Source organism: Myotis brandtii, unplaced genomic scaffold, assembly GCF_000412655.1.
Source record: "Myotis brandtii unplaced genomic scaffold, ASM41265v1 scaffold79, whole genome shotgun sequence".
NCBI classification, from domain to species: domain Eukaryota; kingdom Metazoa; phylum Chordata; class Mammalia; order Chiroptera; family Vespertilionidae; genus Myotis; species Myotis brandtii.
In genome coordinates, this window is record NW_005371173.1 from 4,931,497 (window position 1) to 4,948,340 (window position 16,844).

At 44.1% G+C, this 16,844-nt stretch overlaps 1 protein-coding gene and 1 long non-coding RNA gene across 2 annotated transcripts in view; both read left to right on the forward strand.

Moving 5' to 3' along the window:
- Window positions 1–4,832: 4,832 nt before the first annotated feature.
- The window catches only part of SGPP2 (sphingosine-1-phosphate phosphatase 2), a 62,924-nt gene continuing 50,912 nt past the window's right edge, over window positions 4,833–16,844 (forward strand). Inside the window, exon 1 of the mRNA XM_014531138.1 lies at window positions 4,833–4,991. Within this exon, the coding sequence (XP_014386624.1) occupies window positions 4,848–4,991 (144 nt within the window). The 5' untranslated portion in view covers window positions 4,833–4,847. The remainder of the gene's footprint in view (window positions 4,992–16,844) is intronic.
- Window positions 6,007–7,557, forward strand: LOC106724291. The gene is made up of 2 exons (XR_001360045.1): window positions 6,007–6,056; window positions 7,137–7,557. It is a non-coding gene; the product is annotated as an uncharacterized LOC106724291 (long non-coding RNA).

Sequence of the window (16,844 nt, forward strand, 5' to 3'; positions counted from 1 at the left end):
GAAAAAAAGACTTTATTTCTTCTTTTGAATTTCTATACCTTTCATTGATTTATTTTTTTCTACCTTACTGCACAGACAAGGACCTGTCCAGTATTAAGTTGAGTACAAATGGTAATAGTAAACATTCTTGCCCTTGATTTTCCACTATGGAGTATTATATTTGATGTAGTTTCCCCCTCCCTTTTAGAGCTGTTTGCTAAGAGATGTTCTCATGAATTATGACTGCATTGTATTGAATTCTTTTTCTGTATCTAATGAGAGGATCACACGGGGGTGGGGGGGTTCCCCCATCTCCTTTAATCTTATAAAAGGGTGAGTTAAAAGATTTTCTTTGTTGAACCAACCTTTCATTATGGCAGATACTCAGTCTTTGTCAAGATGTAATCAAAATAATATTACTGCTTCTAGCAGGTATTATAAAAATGTTATCAAATAGACTTTTCATACTAGTATATTTTTTTAATGTTTTCATTGATTTCAGAGAGAGGAAAGAAGAGGGTTAGAGAGATAGAAACATCAATGATGAAAGAGAATCATCTATTGGCTGCCTCCTGCACACCCCCTACTAGAGATTGAGCCCAAAACCCAGGATTGTGCCCTGACCAGGAATCAAACCATGACCTTCAGGTTCATGGGTTGATGCTCAACTACTGAGCCACACCAGCTGGGCCATATTAGTGTATTTTAAAGGTATCTTCCAGCTCCCACCTTCCCCAGCCTTTTGGCTTGGTTGGGTGCTATTTTTCGTAAGCATAGAAAAACATTGGACAACTTAATTATGCAGTTCATCCTCATGTGTCCATGGATATTAGATACCAGTATCATAAAATGTGCTTAATTGTGTAAACATCCTTGAACATATAAAATATCCAATTCCTAGGGTGTTTAAATTAGTTTCATTTGGCTGAACATTTAAAATGCTTTTAAAAACAGTAGTTTCGTTTTGCACTGCATTTCTGTGCTCATATTTGAACTCTGAAGTGTCCAGCAGTTTATGAATCTGCTCTAATAATACAGAGTGACATTGGAGAGATTGGGCTCAGGGGACTCTTAACTTCCTCCGCCACCAGAGCAGGCACTGTGTATAGTGCTCAGTGTTCGGAAGCATTGGACCACAAGCCCAGCAATAACCAGTTAATCAGTCAGAGTGGGGCCAGGTGAGCAAACCTGAACTCCCTGACTACCCATTGAGTCACAGTGCAATGCTAAGGAGCAGCTGGCACATTTGCAGGTAGTAACCTTTAAAAAAACACCCACACTTCAAAGGAAAAGGACATTTTTAGAAGTTTCTCCCCTAACAATTGTCATAATACTAAACGTGAAACTATGTCAACAGCATGGCAATTGTCTTCTGAAATAGAAGTACAACATCTTGAAATGAAAGTTTACCTGGCTGTGCCCTGTGAATCATTTTTTAAAAGCTTTCGGCTTCTTTTATTGCTGAAGGAAAGGACTCATGAGGGCAGTGTGGAGAGGAGGAGCACCAGGGATGGTCTTCCCTGTTGCTCTTCTTCCCAGTAGCCTCGGGAGATCAGCGTGATGCCAGGAGCAGGTATGGTCTAGTCTGTTTTTGGGTTTTTATGTTTTGGACCCATTGGTTTTGGTGTTGTTGACTGAGCTGGTGTGGGTTGTGGAGTCCGGCACAGCCACACTGCCCCTGCAGAAGGTCTGTGTGTCCCTTGGGCTGTACTTTGGAGGAGACAGCAGAATGAATGGGCTAAGAGAGTGCATGTCTCCCTATATTCCCAAACCATGTCTCCTTGGGCATATCCATAAGCTCTCTTGCCTCGGTTTCCATGTTGTGAAACGGGGGAAATAATCACAGAGTTCTGAGACCTACGTAAGATCGTCAGGAGGTGTGCTGAACACATGTTGTCGAGCATCAGGTAAGCCCTCCAACAATAACTTTTCACTGCCGCGTCTGCCGGCTCACCACCACCAATGCTGCTGCTCCTGCCCCTGCCCCTGCCAAAGCCCCTGCTGCTGTCTTGATCCAATGGGTCTTTTCTGGAATGAAATGCATCATGTGGTGGGGCATGGGTGGAGGGGGAGGAGGAGTGTTAGACTATACAGGCAATTCAAATCAGCTTTCTATGCCACTTCAGCATGGTGTCCACCCTAAAATTTGGGCCAATTTTATGCTTTACATTGTTGCATATTAAATTTTGCATTCCTCCCTTCTGATAGTTTGTGGCATCCAGTCATATGCCAGAAAAATGCCTTCCCAGGTTCTGCTTCCCGTCATCTGAGCTTACTGAATCATGGAAAGTGTATTTTAGAGTGTTGTTTCTCGCTCTGAGATAACACTGTTAATGTTTAGCCAACGTATATGGGGCTCCTGACAAAATGCCAGAACCTGGATTGGACTCTGAGCACTGAACAATGGGTATGGCTGCTTCCCAGGTTCTTGAAGAACCCTCAGTCTAGCAGGCAGATGTAAACTCATGAACATAACCCAGGTGGGGAAGGGACAAAGTCTCAAAGATCATCAAGTTTAATTGAACAAGATCTTCCTTTCTCTGATTCCCTCATTCCCCATAAGAAAACTCTAAGTCAACATTTTGAAAGAAACTTATTTGCATTTTTATGCCTTGCTTTCTAATGGAACCATTAAGAGGGTTTGAAACTTAACAAACATAGAATGAGGACAGCTGACATTCTCATGTTTTAGACAATAAATGTGGACATCATATGGGGGGAAAATCCTTGGGGATTTTTTTATTATAGCCCATGACATATAGATTTCATGCTTAAGGCTAAAACATTGTAAGTTAAGAGGATTTAAAAATGGGAAAAGAGATTGTGTGTATGAGTAATAAGAGAACGCTTTGAGCATGTGGGTATTGGGGCTTCTGTCAATTCCTGGCCAAACCCCCCAACCCAAGAGAGCCTTAACTATTCAGTGACCCGAAAAAGGAGAATCTCTGCTGATCTTCTTTTCCCTTGAACCAGAGCAGGCTCCCTCGGTCCCCACCACCCCTCTTGTCTCACACCTGCAATGACTTTGCTCATTTACGTCACTTGTTTGACCCATGTAGGCATTTAAATTTGCTGCTCCTGGTCTAGAAACTACCAGAGAAAAGGAGAAGAGCTAGGGTTCCCAGGGTAGAAACTCTCAGGACCCCCTCAGAAATGGTGGGAGCAGCTTCTCTTGGATGCTGCCACCAACTAGCAGAAGGAATGCGAGTATTCGATATGCCTCCATTTAAAGCATAAGATTGGCCCGAAGCTTAGGGTAGAAGCCCTTCTGAAGTGGCATAGAAAGTGCGTTTCTGGGACTTTCGGGAGGTATTGCTTGGTCAGCAAGGAACCTTGGTGTCCACACCAAGGTTGCACAGTAGAAGATGGAGTGGCCATTGCATAACCATAGAGGGTTGATAAATTAGATAGATAAGAACAGATTTCAAGGAGAAAACTATGAGAAGTGGGTAGAAATAATCTTTATTACATTTTACATGGGTGGCTTTATTTAATTCTTCTAATGATAACTTAGTCATTCTCCAAATATTATGAGTGCCTACGGTGTGCAGGGCACCGGAGGTACAGGTGAATCAAACAAGCAAAGCCTCTTCACTGTTGAGCTTATAGCAGTGGTTCTCAACCTGTGGGTCACGACCCCTTTGGGGGGTCAAACGACCCTTTCACAGGGGTTGCCTAAGACCATCGGAAAACACATATATAATTACATATTGTTTTTGTGATTAATCACTATGCTTTAATTATGTTCAATTTGTAACAATGAAAATACATCCTGCATATCAGATATTTACATTATGATTCATAACAGTAGCAAAATTACAGTTATGAAGTAGCAACGAAAATAATTTTATGGTTGGGGGTCACCACAACATGAGGAACTGTATTAAAGGGTCGCGGCATTAGGAAGGTTGAGAACCACTGGCTTATCGGCTAGTGAAAGAGGCAAAACAATGATAATAGTTAGAACTAAATGCAGTGAGGAGACATGGCTGGACAAGGGGCTAGTGAGAGGAGAGATGTGCCTCCCACACCACCAGGAAGCAGCTGTCATCACCACGCTACTGCTGGGGACACGGAGGCAGGCAGGACGTGACCAGGTGGTATGTGGTGGGACCTGGTCTCTGATCCAGGTCAGACCGGAGCACATACATGGGAACAGGCATCCAGCTGGGAACTGGGGGGCTACGTACTGTCCACATCTAAGTGGAGATCCCGGGTCTCACATAGAACTCTGTATATGAGAAGAATTCAAGCTTGGTGGCATAAAGCTTATTTGAAATTTTAGGCTATAGACTTCCTTTGTGCTTTGTCAGGAACACAGCACCTGAGTATGGCCATGACTTCTTGGTCTCCACTGGCCACAAAGGGATTATATTCAAGGCGGTGAGCTGCCCAGACTCACAGCACCAGGTTTATGTGCAGAATGGAGGAGTGGTTGAGAGATCAGAGGCTCTGGACTCCAACTGCTTGGGTTTAAACACGTCCTCACTGGTGTGTAAACTTGGACAAGTAAGTTCTGTGCGGCTCCATTTCCCCACCTGCAAAGCAAGAAAAATCCTAATACCCACCTTAGTGCCTTGTTGAGAATTGCATCTGAGACGATGCCTGTCATGGAAGCACAGAAGCGCTTAATCAGTGCTCACTCTGCATATTGTTTCTCCTGTTGGCCTTAATAGAACCTTTGCATTGTTGGGTATTTTGCGCATGTGGCAGAGCTCGCCTCAGAAAAACATTTTTTTTTCCACATAGAAAACTCCCGTTTACATTTCTAAACTGGGAACAGCCTGGTGGCATGGTGAAGGATCGCGTTCCCCTGATGGCACATTTCTGAAGCACAGCATGCTCACAATTTTATCTTCCTATTCGACATGCTTTTGCAGACGGCACAATATGGAACTGGTCAGACTCCTAATTATGACAGTGGTCCAGAGCCAGAATCCAATCATCCAGTTGACAAAGAACTTGGTACAGAGAACGGTGACCAGCTGTTCCCCATCTCCAGTGAGCAGAGAGTAAGAGGAAATGGGTTTAAGCTGCGTGAAGGATTTGGGTTATTTAGGGTAGGATTTCCTGACAGTGAAGGTTGCTGAACATTAGGACTGGATTAGAGAGAGGGGTTGTAGAATTTCCGTTTGTGGGGATTTTGCCAGCGTGGTCCTGTTTGTGCGATGACTGCAGGGGCTGCCTCCCAGCTGCGCCCTCTGCCTGGTCTCTTCCCCATTCTACCCATATGGTGCCCTCACCAAATGAGCCTTCTCTGGAAAGATGAGGAGGGAGGAGGCTGGTGTAGAGAGAGGGGAAGTGGATTCCTGGTTAACCCGTCCAGTTTTCTGACACATTGATGGCAGGCCTTGACACTCTGGGTGAGGACACATGAACCATGACCTGGCTTAGTTAACCTTGGACTGAAAAGCTCACCTGGGCCAGGGAAAAGGCAACTGTGGTCACATTGAAGGCTTGGATGGCAATGGAGAATGCATGGCTTGTCCTAAAGAAGGCAGCCCTTTCTGAGAATGAGCCCATTCTTGCCACAAGGCCTGTGGGAACGTGCACTATTGCCAGACTTTGATTCTCAAAAGAGGGTATGAAATTTGGGGAGTTTGAAAATTCTGGCAACTAATTTTTAAAAAGCAAGTTGCATGTGGGCCAAAGTGAGTGTATGATTGTGGGTCTTAATTCAGTGTGCAGGGCGCTCTTCTGTGACTGCTCGGCCAGGTCACGTTGGCCCTGTGGTCAAGGGCCAAGTTCAAACACAGACTTGGGGCAGCAGAATTCCACTCTGTCCCAGTGTATACAAATGTTGAATCATCATGTTGTACAGCTGAAACTAATATAATGTACGTCAATTTTACTTCAATAAAAAAATAAATGAGAACCTCTGTGTTCATGCATTGAACCATAATAAATTACTATTTTGTAGAGCAAAATGATCAAATATTGTCAATTTCATAGACTTCAATCTAAAAGTAACCTTTCACCCACTTAAAAAAAATAAGAATATAAAATGTCAGTGGTGTTTTCTCCTGCAGCATTGAACATTTTGCCTCCTCTGGGACTGAGAGGACTCACTTACCAAGGTATTGCTCCACATACAGCCTTGTATTATTTCTTAGCAAACCATGCCTGGCAGGTGGAGGTGACATCAGCGATCACCTGTAGCATCCAGGCAGCATAGAGAGTCTGTCCTTCCCAGGATTAGTGGCTTTGAGATCGTCGAAGCTCTCCTAATAGTACAGTCATCTGTGGAAACTTCTTGAAGAGATGACCTTTCTCTTCTTTCTCTTTTCCTCTTTCCCATTGTTACAGGCTGCCAGTTTCTTTCTTTCTTTCTTTCTTTTAAAGCAGTCATTTTTTTATTTTTTAAATATATTTATTGATTTTTTACAGAGAAAGGAGAGGGATAGAGAGTTAGAAACATCAATGAGAGAGAAACGTCGATCAGCTGCCTCCTGCACACCTCCTCCTGGCAAGGTACATGCCCTTGACCAGAATTGAACCTGGGACTTTGCAGTCCGCAGGCCAATGCTCTATCCACTGAGCCAAACTGGTTAAGGCCAGTTTCTTTTTTTTAATATGATTTTATTTATTTATTAGTAGCCCTGGGCACGAATCCGTGCGCCAGTAGCTTGCTGCCCTGACCTCCTGTAGCTCCCCAACCTGCCCACCCCCCCTAATAGCCCTGCCCCATCCTGTAGCTCCCACTTGTAGCTCTCTGCCCCACCCTCCTGCTGATCCGGGATTCGGTCATTATGTAATGACCATTTGCATATTACATCTTTATTATATAGGATTTTTTAGAGAGAGAAGAAGGGAGAGGGGTAGAGAGATAGAAACATCGATAAGAGAGAAACATCATCAATGATCTGCCTCCTGCATGGCCCCTACTGGGGTCAAGCCTGCAATCCAGGCATGTGCCTTGACCTAGAATTGAACCAGTGACCTCTTGGTTCATAGGTCAATGCTCAACCACTGAGCCATACCAGCCTGGCATAGGCTGCCATTTCTACACACAGCATTATTGGAAATCAACTGAGCATAGCTGGGGATAAAACAATTGTCATCACAGGCAGGCAGGAAGATTTCAATTTTAGCTACGTTCCATGATGACTCAATGGAAATCAAGTTGCTTACTGATGGTGCCATTCTTTTTTAAAAAGGTGTGTCGGGGAAGATGTGTCTGGCAGACCCCCATCCCCCATAAGAACCAAGAGAGGACCTCTGATGCCATGTCTTCCCTACCCCCTGACTCCTGAAGGGGAGGCAGTGCCCAGCTGTGATCATGTTAGAAGAGAAAGATATAATAAAGACCTTACTTTTCTCTGGCCTTCCCACTGTGTCCTAGAACTCAAGCTAATGGGAGTGTTTCTCCAATCAGTTCTGAGCTCTCTCTGGATAAATAGGATGACAAGGTCATTTCTTCCTTTCTTCCTTCCTTCCTTCCTTCCTTCCTTCCTTCCTTCCTTTTTTCCTTCCTTTCTTCATTTCTTCCTAACCATTTGAGGTTTACTTTATATTGATTTATAAATATCAACCTCTTTGTGTATTTTCTTCATAACATAAAAAATGTATTTTGACCAAATGAGTCATGCAGTCTTGTTCTCTTTATTGATCAATTGGAATTTCAACTCCTTCCAGTTTCTTCACTTTTAGTGAGAAGTAGCAAATGAATAAAAACCATGCTAAATAGAAGGTGGGTAGCTAGAATCAGAGACTCAACAGAACAAAACTCCCCACTAAAACAGCTTTCCAGAATTAATTTTCAGAGTATCCATGAAATCAACCATCTGGGGCATGTTTTGAAGGCAGAAACATACCCTATTAAATGATTAGTGTATTTTCTTCGGGTGACCTTAAACGAAAAAGATATATATAATGTAGTAATGTAGTCCTCACCCCACTGATGGTGTATCCTTTGAAAGTCATACGAATATTTAGAAAACACCTGTGACCATGCATGGCACTATCCAGCTACCTCTTTAGTTTAATAAGTGTGTAAAAAATGTATTTTGATGAGCCCCAAGAGCCCGAGCCCTCTGCGTGGTCTGTGGCTGACTTAGAAATTGTGGAAAGACATCTGATGGGCTGAGAGGCTATACCAGGGGTCCTCAAACTTTTTAAGCAGGGGGCCAGTTCACTGTCCCTCAGACCGTTGGAGGGCCGGACTATAGTTTTAAAAAAAAAACTATGAACAAATTCCTATGCACACTGCACATATCTTATTTTGAAGTAAAAAGACAAAAAGGGAACAAATACAATATTTGTATTTGCATGTGGCCCGCGGGCTGTAGTTTGAGGACCCCTGGGCTATACCATGGGCTGTCCCCTGACCCACAGCCACCTCCAGATACAGTTGTCCCTCCTCTTATCTGAGGGGAAGAATCCAATGCTTGCTGCTCTCCCACTGACAGAGTCTCTTAGCAGCTTTTTGCCTCTGGGTTTAGGTTGATAGCATTACAAGGGCACTAAAAGTAAAAGAAAAATAAATACCAAATTCTTTTAAATAAAGAAAGGGAAGGAAGGGACAAGAATAAAGAGACTGAGACATATATTTAAGAATATATGCTCATGTCCACTGAGCACGGTGGCAGGACACGTGGAAACGTATTGCCTAGCGGTGGTTGCGTAGGACCTGATGGGGTGGAACAAGTATCATTATTATCATCATCAACAATTTCCATTTACTCAGCATTTTCTCTACGCCAGGCACGGTTCTGAATGCCTCATGTCCATTGACACGTGTATTTTTCACAGCTCCGTAAGGTAGGTATTTTATTTTCTGTAGCTGAGGAAACAGGCATAGAGCCAGGGCTCACAGCTAGTGGGAGGCAGAGCAAGGATTGAAACCCAAGTCTTAACCACGGGGCTCTGCTGCCTCTTTTAATTAGGGAGCCAGAGACCATTTGGTTATTTCCAAAGAGTGCCTGCATTTGGCGACCACTTTCTCCATAATGAGCAAGTCCCTTTGGAACCTCCAGAAATGAGATCTCTACAACTTGGCATCTTGTTTGCCAAAGCAAATCAGGAAAATTGCTCTCTAACCTGCCAATAATCTCAAGATAAAGAGAGAAGAACCTGCTGGTGTTTCTCTTAAAGAGACAAGGGAAAACACACCCCGGGTAGCTCAGGGTGGGCGCTGTGCCTGTTGCCCATGTCTGGTATTTTCTTTCTTTCTCTTAGGGAAATTGTCTCGTGGGAAGAAGCCCAGGCAACACGGGCTGCAGCTCTCTGCCAGGTGGAAACCTTGACACTAGGAGAACGTGGAAAAGGAAGGGGGGAGTCCAGGGCTAACATCACTACTTTGTGATAAACTTTTAAAGTGGCCTCTATGAAAGGCCCTCCCAATCTAGGTGCTGTCAGGAGCCCCTGGAGGGTGAAGGCTGTTCGTTTTGTTTGCTGTTAAAAATGATTCAGTTCTCTCTGCTTTACATTCGAATAAGGTCATTTGGGCTGTGCTGTGATACTTGCCAAGGTGGATTAATGGAGTTATTTCTGGATATTTGACCAATTAGACTTTATTTTTTAAATGGAGATATAATTCATGTACTACAGAGTTTATTCTTCTAAAATACATCATTTGATGGGGTTTAGTATATTACAAAACTGAGAAGCTGTGTAGCTAGTACATCACTATCTACTTTTAGGGTTGCAAAAGTGATAGTATAGTGCCAACAACAGAGAGAGTAAAAGAAGGCTTGCCTAGGACTACAGAGAAAACATGAAAACTCTCCCAATTGAACATGTGCAGTAGAACTTCTGGTGAGGATGGAATTGTCCTCTGTTTGCACCATCCAAATTGGTAGCCATTAATCACATGGGCCTGTTAAGCACGGGAAATGCGACTGGTACAACTGAGAACTGCGTTTTTATCTAATTACATGTAAATAGCCACATATGGCTACCATATTGGGCAGAGCAGCTGTGTGGCAACTTACCAATTCAGTCTTATCTGAGATCATTTTCCCCATCTCCCTCACGGCCCCAGTTTCCAAAATGATTGAAATGTTGAAGCATGTGCTATACAAATTGTTATATTTAAATTTAATCCCCAGTACAAAGAAAAAGCTTCGCATTCCCACAAGGAACCCAGATGATGGGATTGGGTGGGGGAAGACATCAGGCTGGGAGCCTCTTCTGAAATATATCTGAGTGGGAGTCAACTCGGTTGGCACCAGACATGGTGACATCAGTCCCCTCACAGGAGGGCAAAGGAAAGTTCTGCACTCGGCCTCTGCTTCACAGCTCACAGGAATGAAAGTGATCCCCACAGCGCAGTATTTTGGAGGGCATGAAGTAAGGTAGCTTCTGCTCAAATTTCGGGTTGTGACGACAAAAGCTGGGCCCCTGTAGCACTCTGTCACCAAACGATTAGTTATGAAGATTCCAGGAGCCATGGAAGAGTCTTTAAGCCAGTGGTTCTCAACCTTCTAGCCCTTTAAAGCGGGTTGTGACGACAAGAGCTGGGCCCCTATAGCACTCTGTCACCAAACGATTAGTTATGAAGATTTCAGGAGCCATGGAAGAGTCTTTAAGCTCTCATGGCTCAACTCATTAAGTTCCCTCCTCCCCAAAGTTCCACTTAAGGTGACTGTTGTTTTTTAAGTGTCCAGAGGCTTCAATTTTTTTCTTGAGGATTCGCTTTTCCATTTTCCTTCAGAAGAAAAGTAGCCCAGGGGGAACCTTACATCTTATTAATGTAAAATATGCAGCCCCTTTATTCATTACTAGAGGCCCAGTGCATAGCTCTCATGGCTCAACTCCTAAGTTCCCTCCTCCCCAAAGTTCCACTTAAGGTGACTGTTGTTGTTTTTTAAGTGTCCAGAGGCTTCCATTTTTTTCTTGAGGATTCGCTTTTCCATTTTCCTTCGGAAGAAAAGTAGCCCAGGCGGAACCTTACATGTTATTAATGTAAAATATGCAGCCCCTTTATTCATTACTAGAGGCCCAGTGCATGAATTCATGCATGGGTGGGGTCCCTCGGCCTGGCCAGTGATCGGGGCCAATCAGGGCGGATCAGGGCCAGCCAAAGGGAGGGACCGCAGGAGGTTGGCTGTGGGAGCACACTAACCACCAGGAGGCAGCTCCTGCATTGAACATCTGCCCCCTGGTGGTCAGTGCGTCATCATAGTGACCAGTCGACCGGTGGTAAGGGTCGCTTAGGCTTTTATATATATAGATTCTTTACTTCCTGGTTTTTCCTTTTTTATTTTTAACTAACATGTTTGGCAAATATGAGGTATAGGAAGGCAAACACATTTCAGATGCTTCTTATCCTAAAACTTTCTATACTGTTTGGGAGCCAAAATAAGTCCTTGGTATTTATTGTGCGTGAAGTTATGGAAAGACAGGATGGCCTCTAGCGAGTAATTAATATTTACCTATAAAATATAACATATTAGGGAGAAGACCAAAAATATTCACTCAGTGCTTGACAAACTTAGAAGAAAAAAATTATCGATGTCTAAAACTGCAGGGTTTTAAGGCAAGTGCAGAAACGGAGACAGAGATTCCATAGGACAAAGTATTTTAAAGTTATTCATTAAGGCAACAAAGCATTAAATGTATAATGTTTTGACCTTCTGACTTGACATACATATCCTTATGTGACCCAGAAAGCTAGGTTCAAGTTTAGATTTCTCAGACACCCCAGAGTTCCAGCTGGAAAGTAGCAAAGTCAGGTCACCAGCCTGTCACCTATTGGGGACTGAGCAAAGGACTTCCCTGTGCCTGGGCCAGCCCTGGAGCCTGAGGGGTGCACACCGGTGCCGTCATCCACACTAGGGAGGACAGACCCGAGGAAGAGACCTGCGTGGGGCCCAGATGCAGGCTGGGCATTTGGACAGGGAATGCTGGGGTCCCAGGTGCGGTGCCTGGAGAATGTTCTAGAAGACTGCACATCTTCCCTTGCTTAGTGTGGAAGCACACGGCTGGAGGAGATCAGAACGAGGTGTCTACATCATGGAGTCGGGGCACTGACCCTGTTGGCCTAGGTCTGAGGGTATATTTTAAGACCAGTGACCATTTCAGTGTTTCTGTGTTGAAAGAAACTTATCAAGCCGGGACAAGAGAGCAGTCTCCTAGTGGAGCTACCCTTCACGATCTGGTTCCATGGGTGTCTCTTTTGCAGTCGAACTCAGAAGTTACCAATTTGGTGTTTCCAAGGCTCCTGAGTGCTTTTACTTATATTTTTAAGTTTTATTGAGATATACTTCACGTACCATGCAATTCACCAATTTCATTGGTTTTTAGTACATTTACAGAGTTGTGCGGCCAACACCACAATCAATTTGAGAGCATTTCCATCACCCTGAAAAGAAACCCCTAGTCTGCTTCCTGCCTCCCTGGGTTTGCCTGTTCCCACTGGGGCTTCTGCACTTCTCCAGCAGTTTCCCCTTGCACATGCGCATGGGCCCAGAGAGAAGAGTAAAATCTTATCCAATCAAACATTCCATTCCTTTTCTCCGTGGATGTAGATTGTGCTTCTCAAACTTTAATGTGCATGCTAATGTGGCTAAAATTCCCAGTGACTCCGCGGGTCTGGGAGTCTGAATTTCGAACAAGTGGTGCCCATGGTGTGGGCCTGGGGACCACACTTTAAGGACATAGGTGATGCTGAAGCCATTGCAGCCTCATTGCAGACAGTGTGTCAAGGACTTGAGATTTCAACTGGCTTAGTGTTGCAGGTTGTCGTCAAAGCATAGGATGCAGGATGGGAAGGAAGTGTGTGCATGTATATGTGTAGGTGTATTTGTGTGTGTGTGTGTGTGTTGTGTGTGTGCATTTGCATGTGCGTGCATTTGTGTGCAGGTGCATGAGGCTGGGGGCAGGAGTTTTGCGCACATGAACTTCTGTCTATCATTCTGGAATTAGGGCTGTGAGGACCCCAAACTTCATTTCATCTTTTCTAGTCTTCAAACCTAAGTTTCCCAGACTCATCGTCATCCGCATAGGCGGGCAGTTGCCACAGGTTGTTTAACTTCCTTATCAAGGCTCTGATTCCCTTCCTTATCAAGGCTCTGGTTCCCTTCCTTATCAAGGCTCCAAACCCACGTTTCTCTGACCGTCTTTGACCCATAAGGGGCATCAGTTCTGGCCACACGGCACTTTCTGGAAATTGTGTTCTATGAAAATAAATGAGAACACATTTCCCACACTCTGGTATTTTCAATGCGTTTTGTGTCCTTTGGTATAAGAACCACGGTCCCTGTTTAGGGAGGAGGCATCTGAACTATGGGGCCCTGGGAGACAGAGCTTAGCTAAGACCCAGAGCCTGAGGGTTTGTCAGGCTGGGTCCCTGCACAGCCTGTGGCATTCGGTCCCAGTTTGTGCATGGATTTGCTTTCTTCTGGTTTCATCAAATTGTTTTTGATTCTGTGGTTTCTTTCTAAATGACTGTATCATCAAATACCACATGGCAAAGCCAAGACCAAAACCAGAAAGCACGCTTTCTTCATCTTTCTTGATGGCCCATGGAGACTCTCAGAGCATCCAGCTTTTATTTCAGATGTGAAATGGAGCACAGGAGGCTCCTGTTGGTCTGCCAATGGCAAAGGCCGGTGTGTAAAACCCGCTGTGAGCACAGTGTAGTAGGTGGTTCCTGGACATGTTGCATCCTGTCTGGGACCTCTCCTTTGGCACATCTGAAAGACAGGAAATCAATAGATTGCGAGCAGACCTCTAATCATGTCACTTCCTGGTCCAACAACCTCACTGGCTCCCCGTTGCCCACAGGTTAAGTCCAACCTCCTGATCACGGCCTGCAGGACTCCTCTCTCTGGCTCTGCTCTCCCTGCTAGCCTTGCTACTTACAACTCCCTTTACAAATATCTTATGCTGTAGCTGCGGACTGTGGACTGTTCCAGGAACATGCGCCTTGTTACTTCCATCCTTCTCCTCATGCTGTTCCCTTCAGTTTAGTCTCTCTTCCTGTTACAGTGCCAGTCATTTCTCTGGATGGCTCACCTGCCTCCTCTAGGATGTCTTTGTTTTTTTGTGTGTTTTTTTTAATTTTCATCTTCTTTCCATCCTCTGTGTTCCACTATAACTGGATACTTCTGACATTTTCTTATTATTTACACTGTTTAAAAAACATTAGAAATACTAGTACAACTATCCTTTGTTGAGCACATATCATTTGTGATACAGTGTAGTTTATATAAGCGATTTCATTTCATCTTTCTAATGCCTCTGCAAGGGAGCTGGTGTTCTATCCACTGCACAGGTGAGGACACACCCCCTACACAGGTAAGGGTATACCCACTGCACAGGTGTGGGAGTTCAAACTTCCCCAGAGTTGCCCTAGTAGATCTCTTTGGACCCAAGGCTAGCAGACATCCAGACCCTCATAGTTTCCAAGGGTATCCATCTGTCTCAGCCAGTGGGAGCTGGAGCTGGTGAAGGAGGGCTCTGAGTCACATACCAACCCAAGGTCTTCCACAGCCTGGGAAGACCTGGTTTTACCTTTTTGGAACACACACACACACACACACACACACACACACCAGCTTCAGCACAGTGCCTGTCAGGCCTGTCCCCAAGTTATTCTTTTTTTCTTCAGCAGTGTGTTCTGAGCAGTAACCCTGGGCACACTTAAATTGTAACTCTGAACTTTTGCAAAATCTGGTAAAAAAGACTTTAGGTCCTTGGGGAAAAAAAACAAGCAAACAGCAATGAGATGGAAACAGGTGGTCACAGGAAATGTTGTCAGTGTGGATGTTTACTTGGTCAGGTTAAGGAGGGAGCGAGGCAGAGAGAGGATCCACGAGTGGCGCCTCCCGGAGCCCCCAGCGGGTCGTGTTTGCTGTTCTGGTCTGGGATCTGCCTAGGAACCCGGGAGTGAGCAAGTGGGGCACAGTGAAGGGGGAACAAAAAGTTAAACAGTTCAGCTTGACCAAAATCATGAACTAAAATAATATTTAGGAACCTAAGGAAATACTTACCCAGTACATCTGTTTGGACCCAAGACTGGCAGACTATAAATCATACTTAAACATTTAAAATTTAGTGGCATCTCAATTTGATTAAAATACAGGCCAGCACACACACTCTCACTTATGCACAGGAAAAAGACCAGTGGATCTATTCAAAAGGGTTGAATCTCAGGGGTGGGGTCACAGGGAAGTGTTGCTTTGTTTTTACATAGTGTTTGAACTCCCAAATGTTCTCGAATGAAATGTGTTCATCAGAAAAAAATACACACCAAGTATTAATCAGATAATCAGAAAAAAACAAGTACATAAAAACCCACACATTTAACACAAAAAATCAAAGGTGAAAAAGAACATCAACAACCAAGAACCCAACTTTCATAGGCACAAAGAAACAGAGGGTGCCAGGGACAGGCTGGGTGGGGAGGACCATTGTTCTGGCTCAGCCTGGCTCTCTTCTTAGTCCTTTTATGTGTGTGCACACAATTTCAAAGCTTTTCCTAAGTTTATTTTGTGACTAGTGGCTTTAAACTTCCCCAGAGCTGGCCTTCAGAGGGAACTATGGCTTGAAAATATGATGGAAATTGGTGGCACTTTCCAAGGCTTAGGAAGAGTGTGGAGGGAGGGAGACCTTCTCCACAAAAGGTCCTCCCCCTTCCCTCTGTCCAGCCTTCCCTGCTTGGCTCTCCCTGGATGTGTGTGTTGGGGGATTGCCTATCAAGAAAGAAAAATCATTCCCAAGTACTCTTTCCCATCTTGGATTCTTTGAGAGCTCCGAGGAGTGGAGAGCTGGATGTAAGAGGTGGAAGGGGCCTTGGGTGGGTTGACTCAGTGGATAGAATGTCGGCCTGTGGACCAAAGGTCCCCAGGTTCGATTCCCAGATCAAGGGGGCAATCAATCAATGTGTTTCTCTCACATTGATGTTTCTCTCTATCTTTCCCTCTCTCTTCCACTCTGTGTATAAAAAAAAAAAAATCAATGGAAAAATATCCTCAGATGAGGATTAACAGAAGAAGGAAAGAAAGAAAGAAAGAAAGAAAGAAAGAAAGAAAGAAAGAAAGAACGAAAGAAAGAAAGAAAGAAAGAAAGAAAGAAAGAAAGAAAGAAAAAAGAAAGAAAGAAAGGAAGGAAGGAAGAAAGAAGAAAGAAAGAAAGAAAGAAAGAAAGAAAGAAAGAAAGAAAGAAAGAAAGAAAGAAAGAGAAAGAAAGAAAGAAAAGAGCCAAGAAAAAAAAATCATATAAAATTATTAAATATTTAAATAACAAGTAATACAAGTTCCAAAGTTGTGGACCCCCCAAAAAATCAAATGTTTGTCATGCCTGGGAAGTAATATGTATCCTCAAAAATACAATGGCTCTGGAAACTTCTTTTTGTGTTAATACTCAGAGAGATGCCCAAAAGAGTTGTGATCCAAACAATTGAGGCCATGGTTCTCTGCAGACACGGCCTCAGAAAATTATTCATAAAGACTTTCTGCTTGGTGTTTGGCTTTGAAAACAAAGATGCTCCCATTAGTCTTGACCCATTGAGGAGAAAGAGAGATGGTCTTCACCCTACATAGCCTCCTTCCAGTGTCCAGCCCAGACATTCTGTCTTGGGGAGTGGACCGTCATGACTCTCCCTGTAAGCCTGCTGCTTGGAAGCCAGAGACCAAGAAACCAATATTTATGTTCTCATCAAAGTTAATATTAAGGATTAAGTACCAATTCCTTGGGCAAGCCACACCATCCTAAAGCTGGGTTCTGGATTCCAAGCAAGTTCCATTTTCTTCCCTATCCGTGGTCTTGGTGCATAAATAGGAAAAAGGACAGAAAGCCAGGTGTGGGGCCAAGGTGAAGAAATGCTATGCAGATACCAATGTAGGGGTGATTAGAAGAGCCGATTCCCATTAAATGGGATTTGCTTTCTTCCAACTGGACATGCACAGGACTCGGTTTTT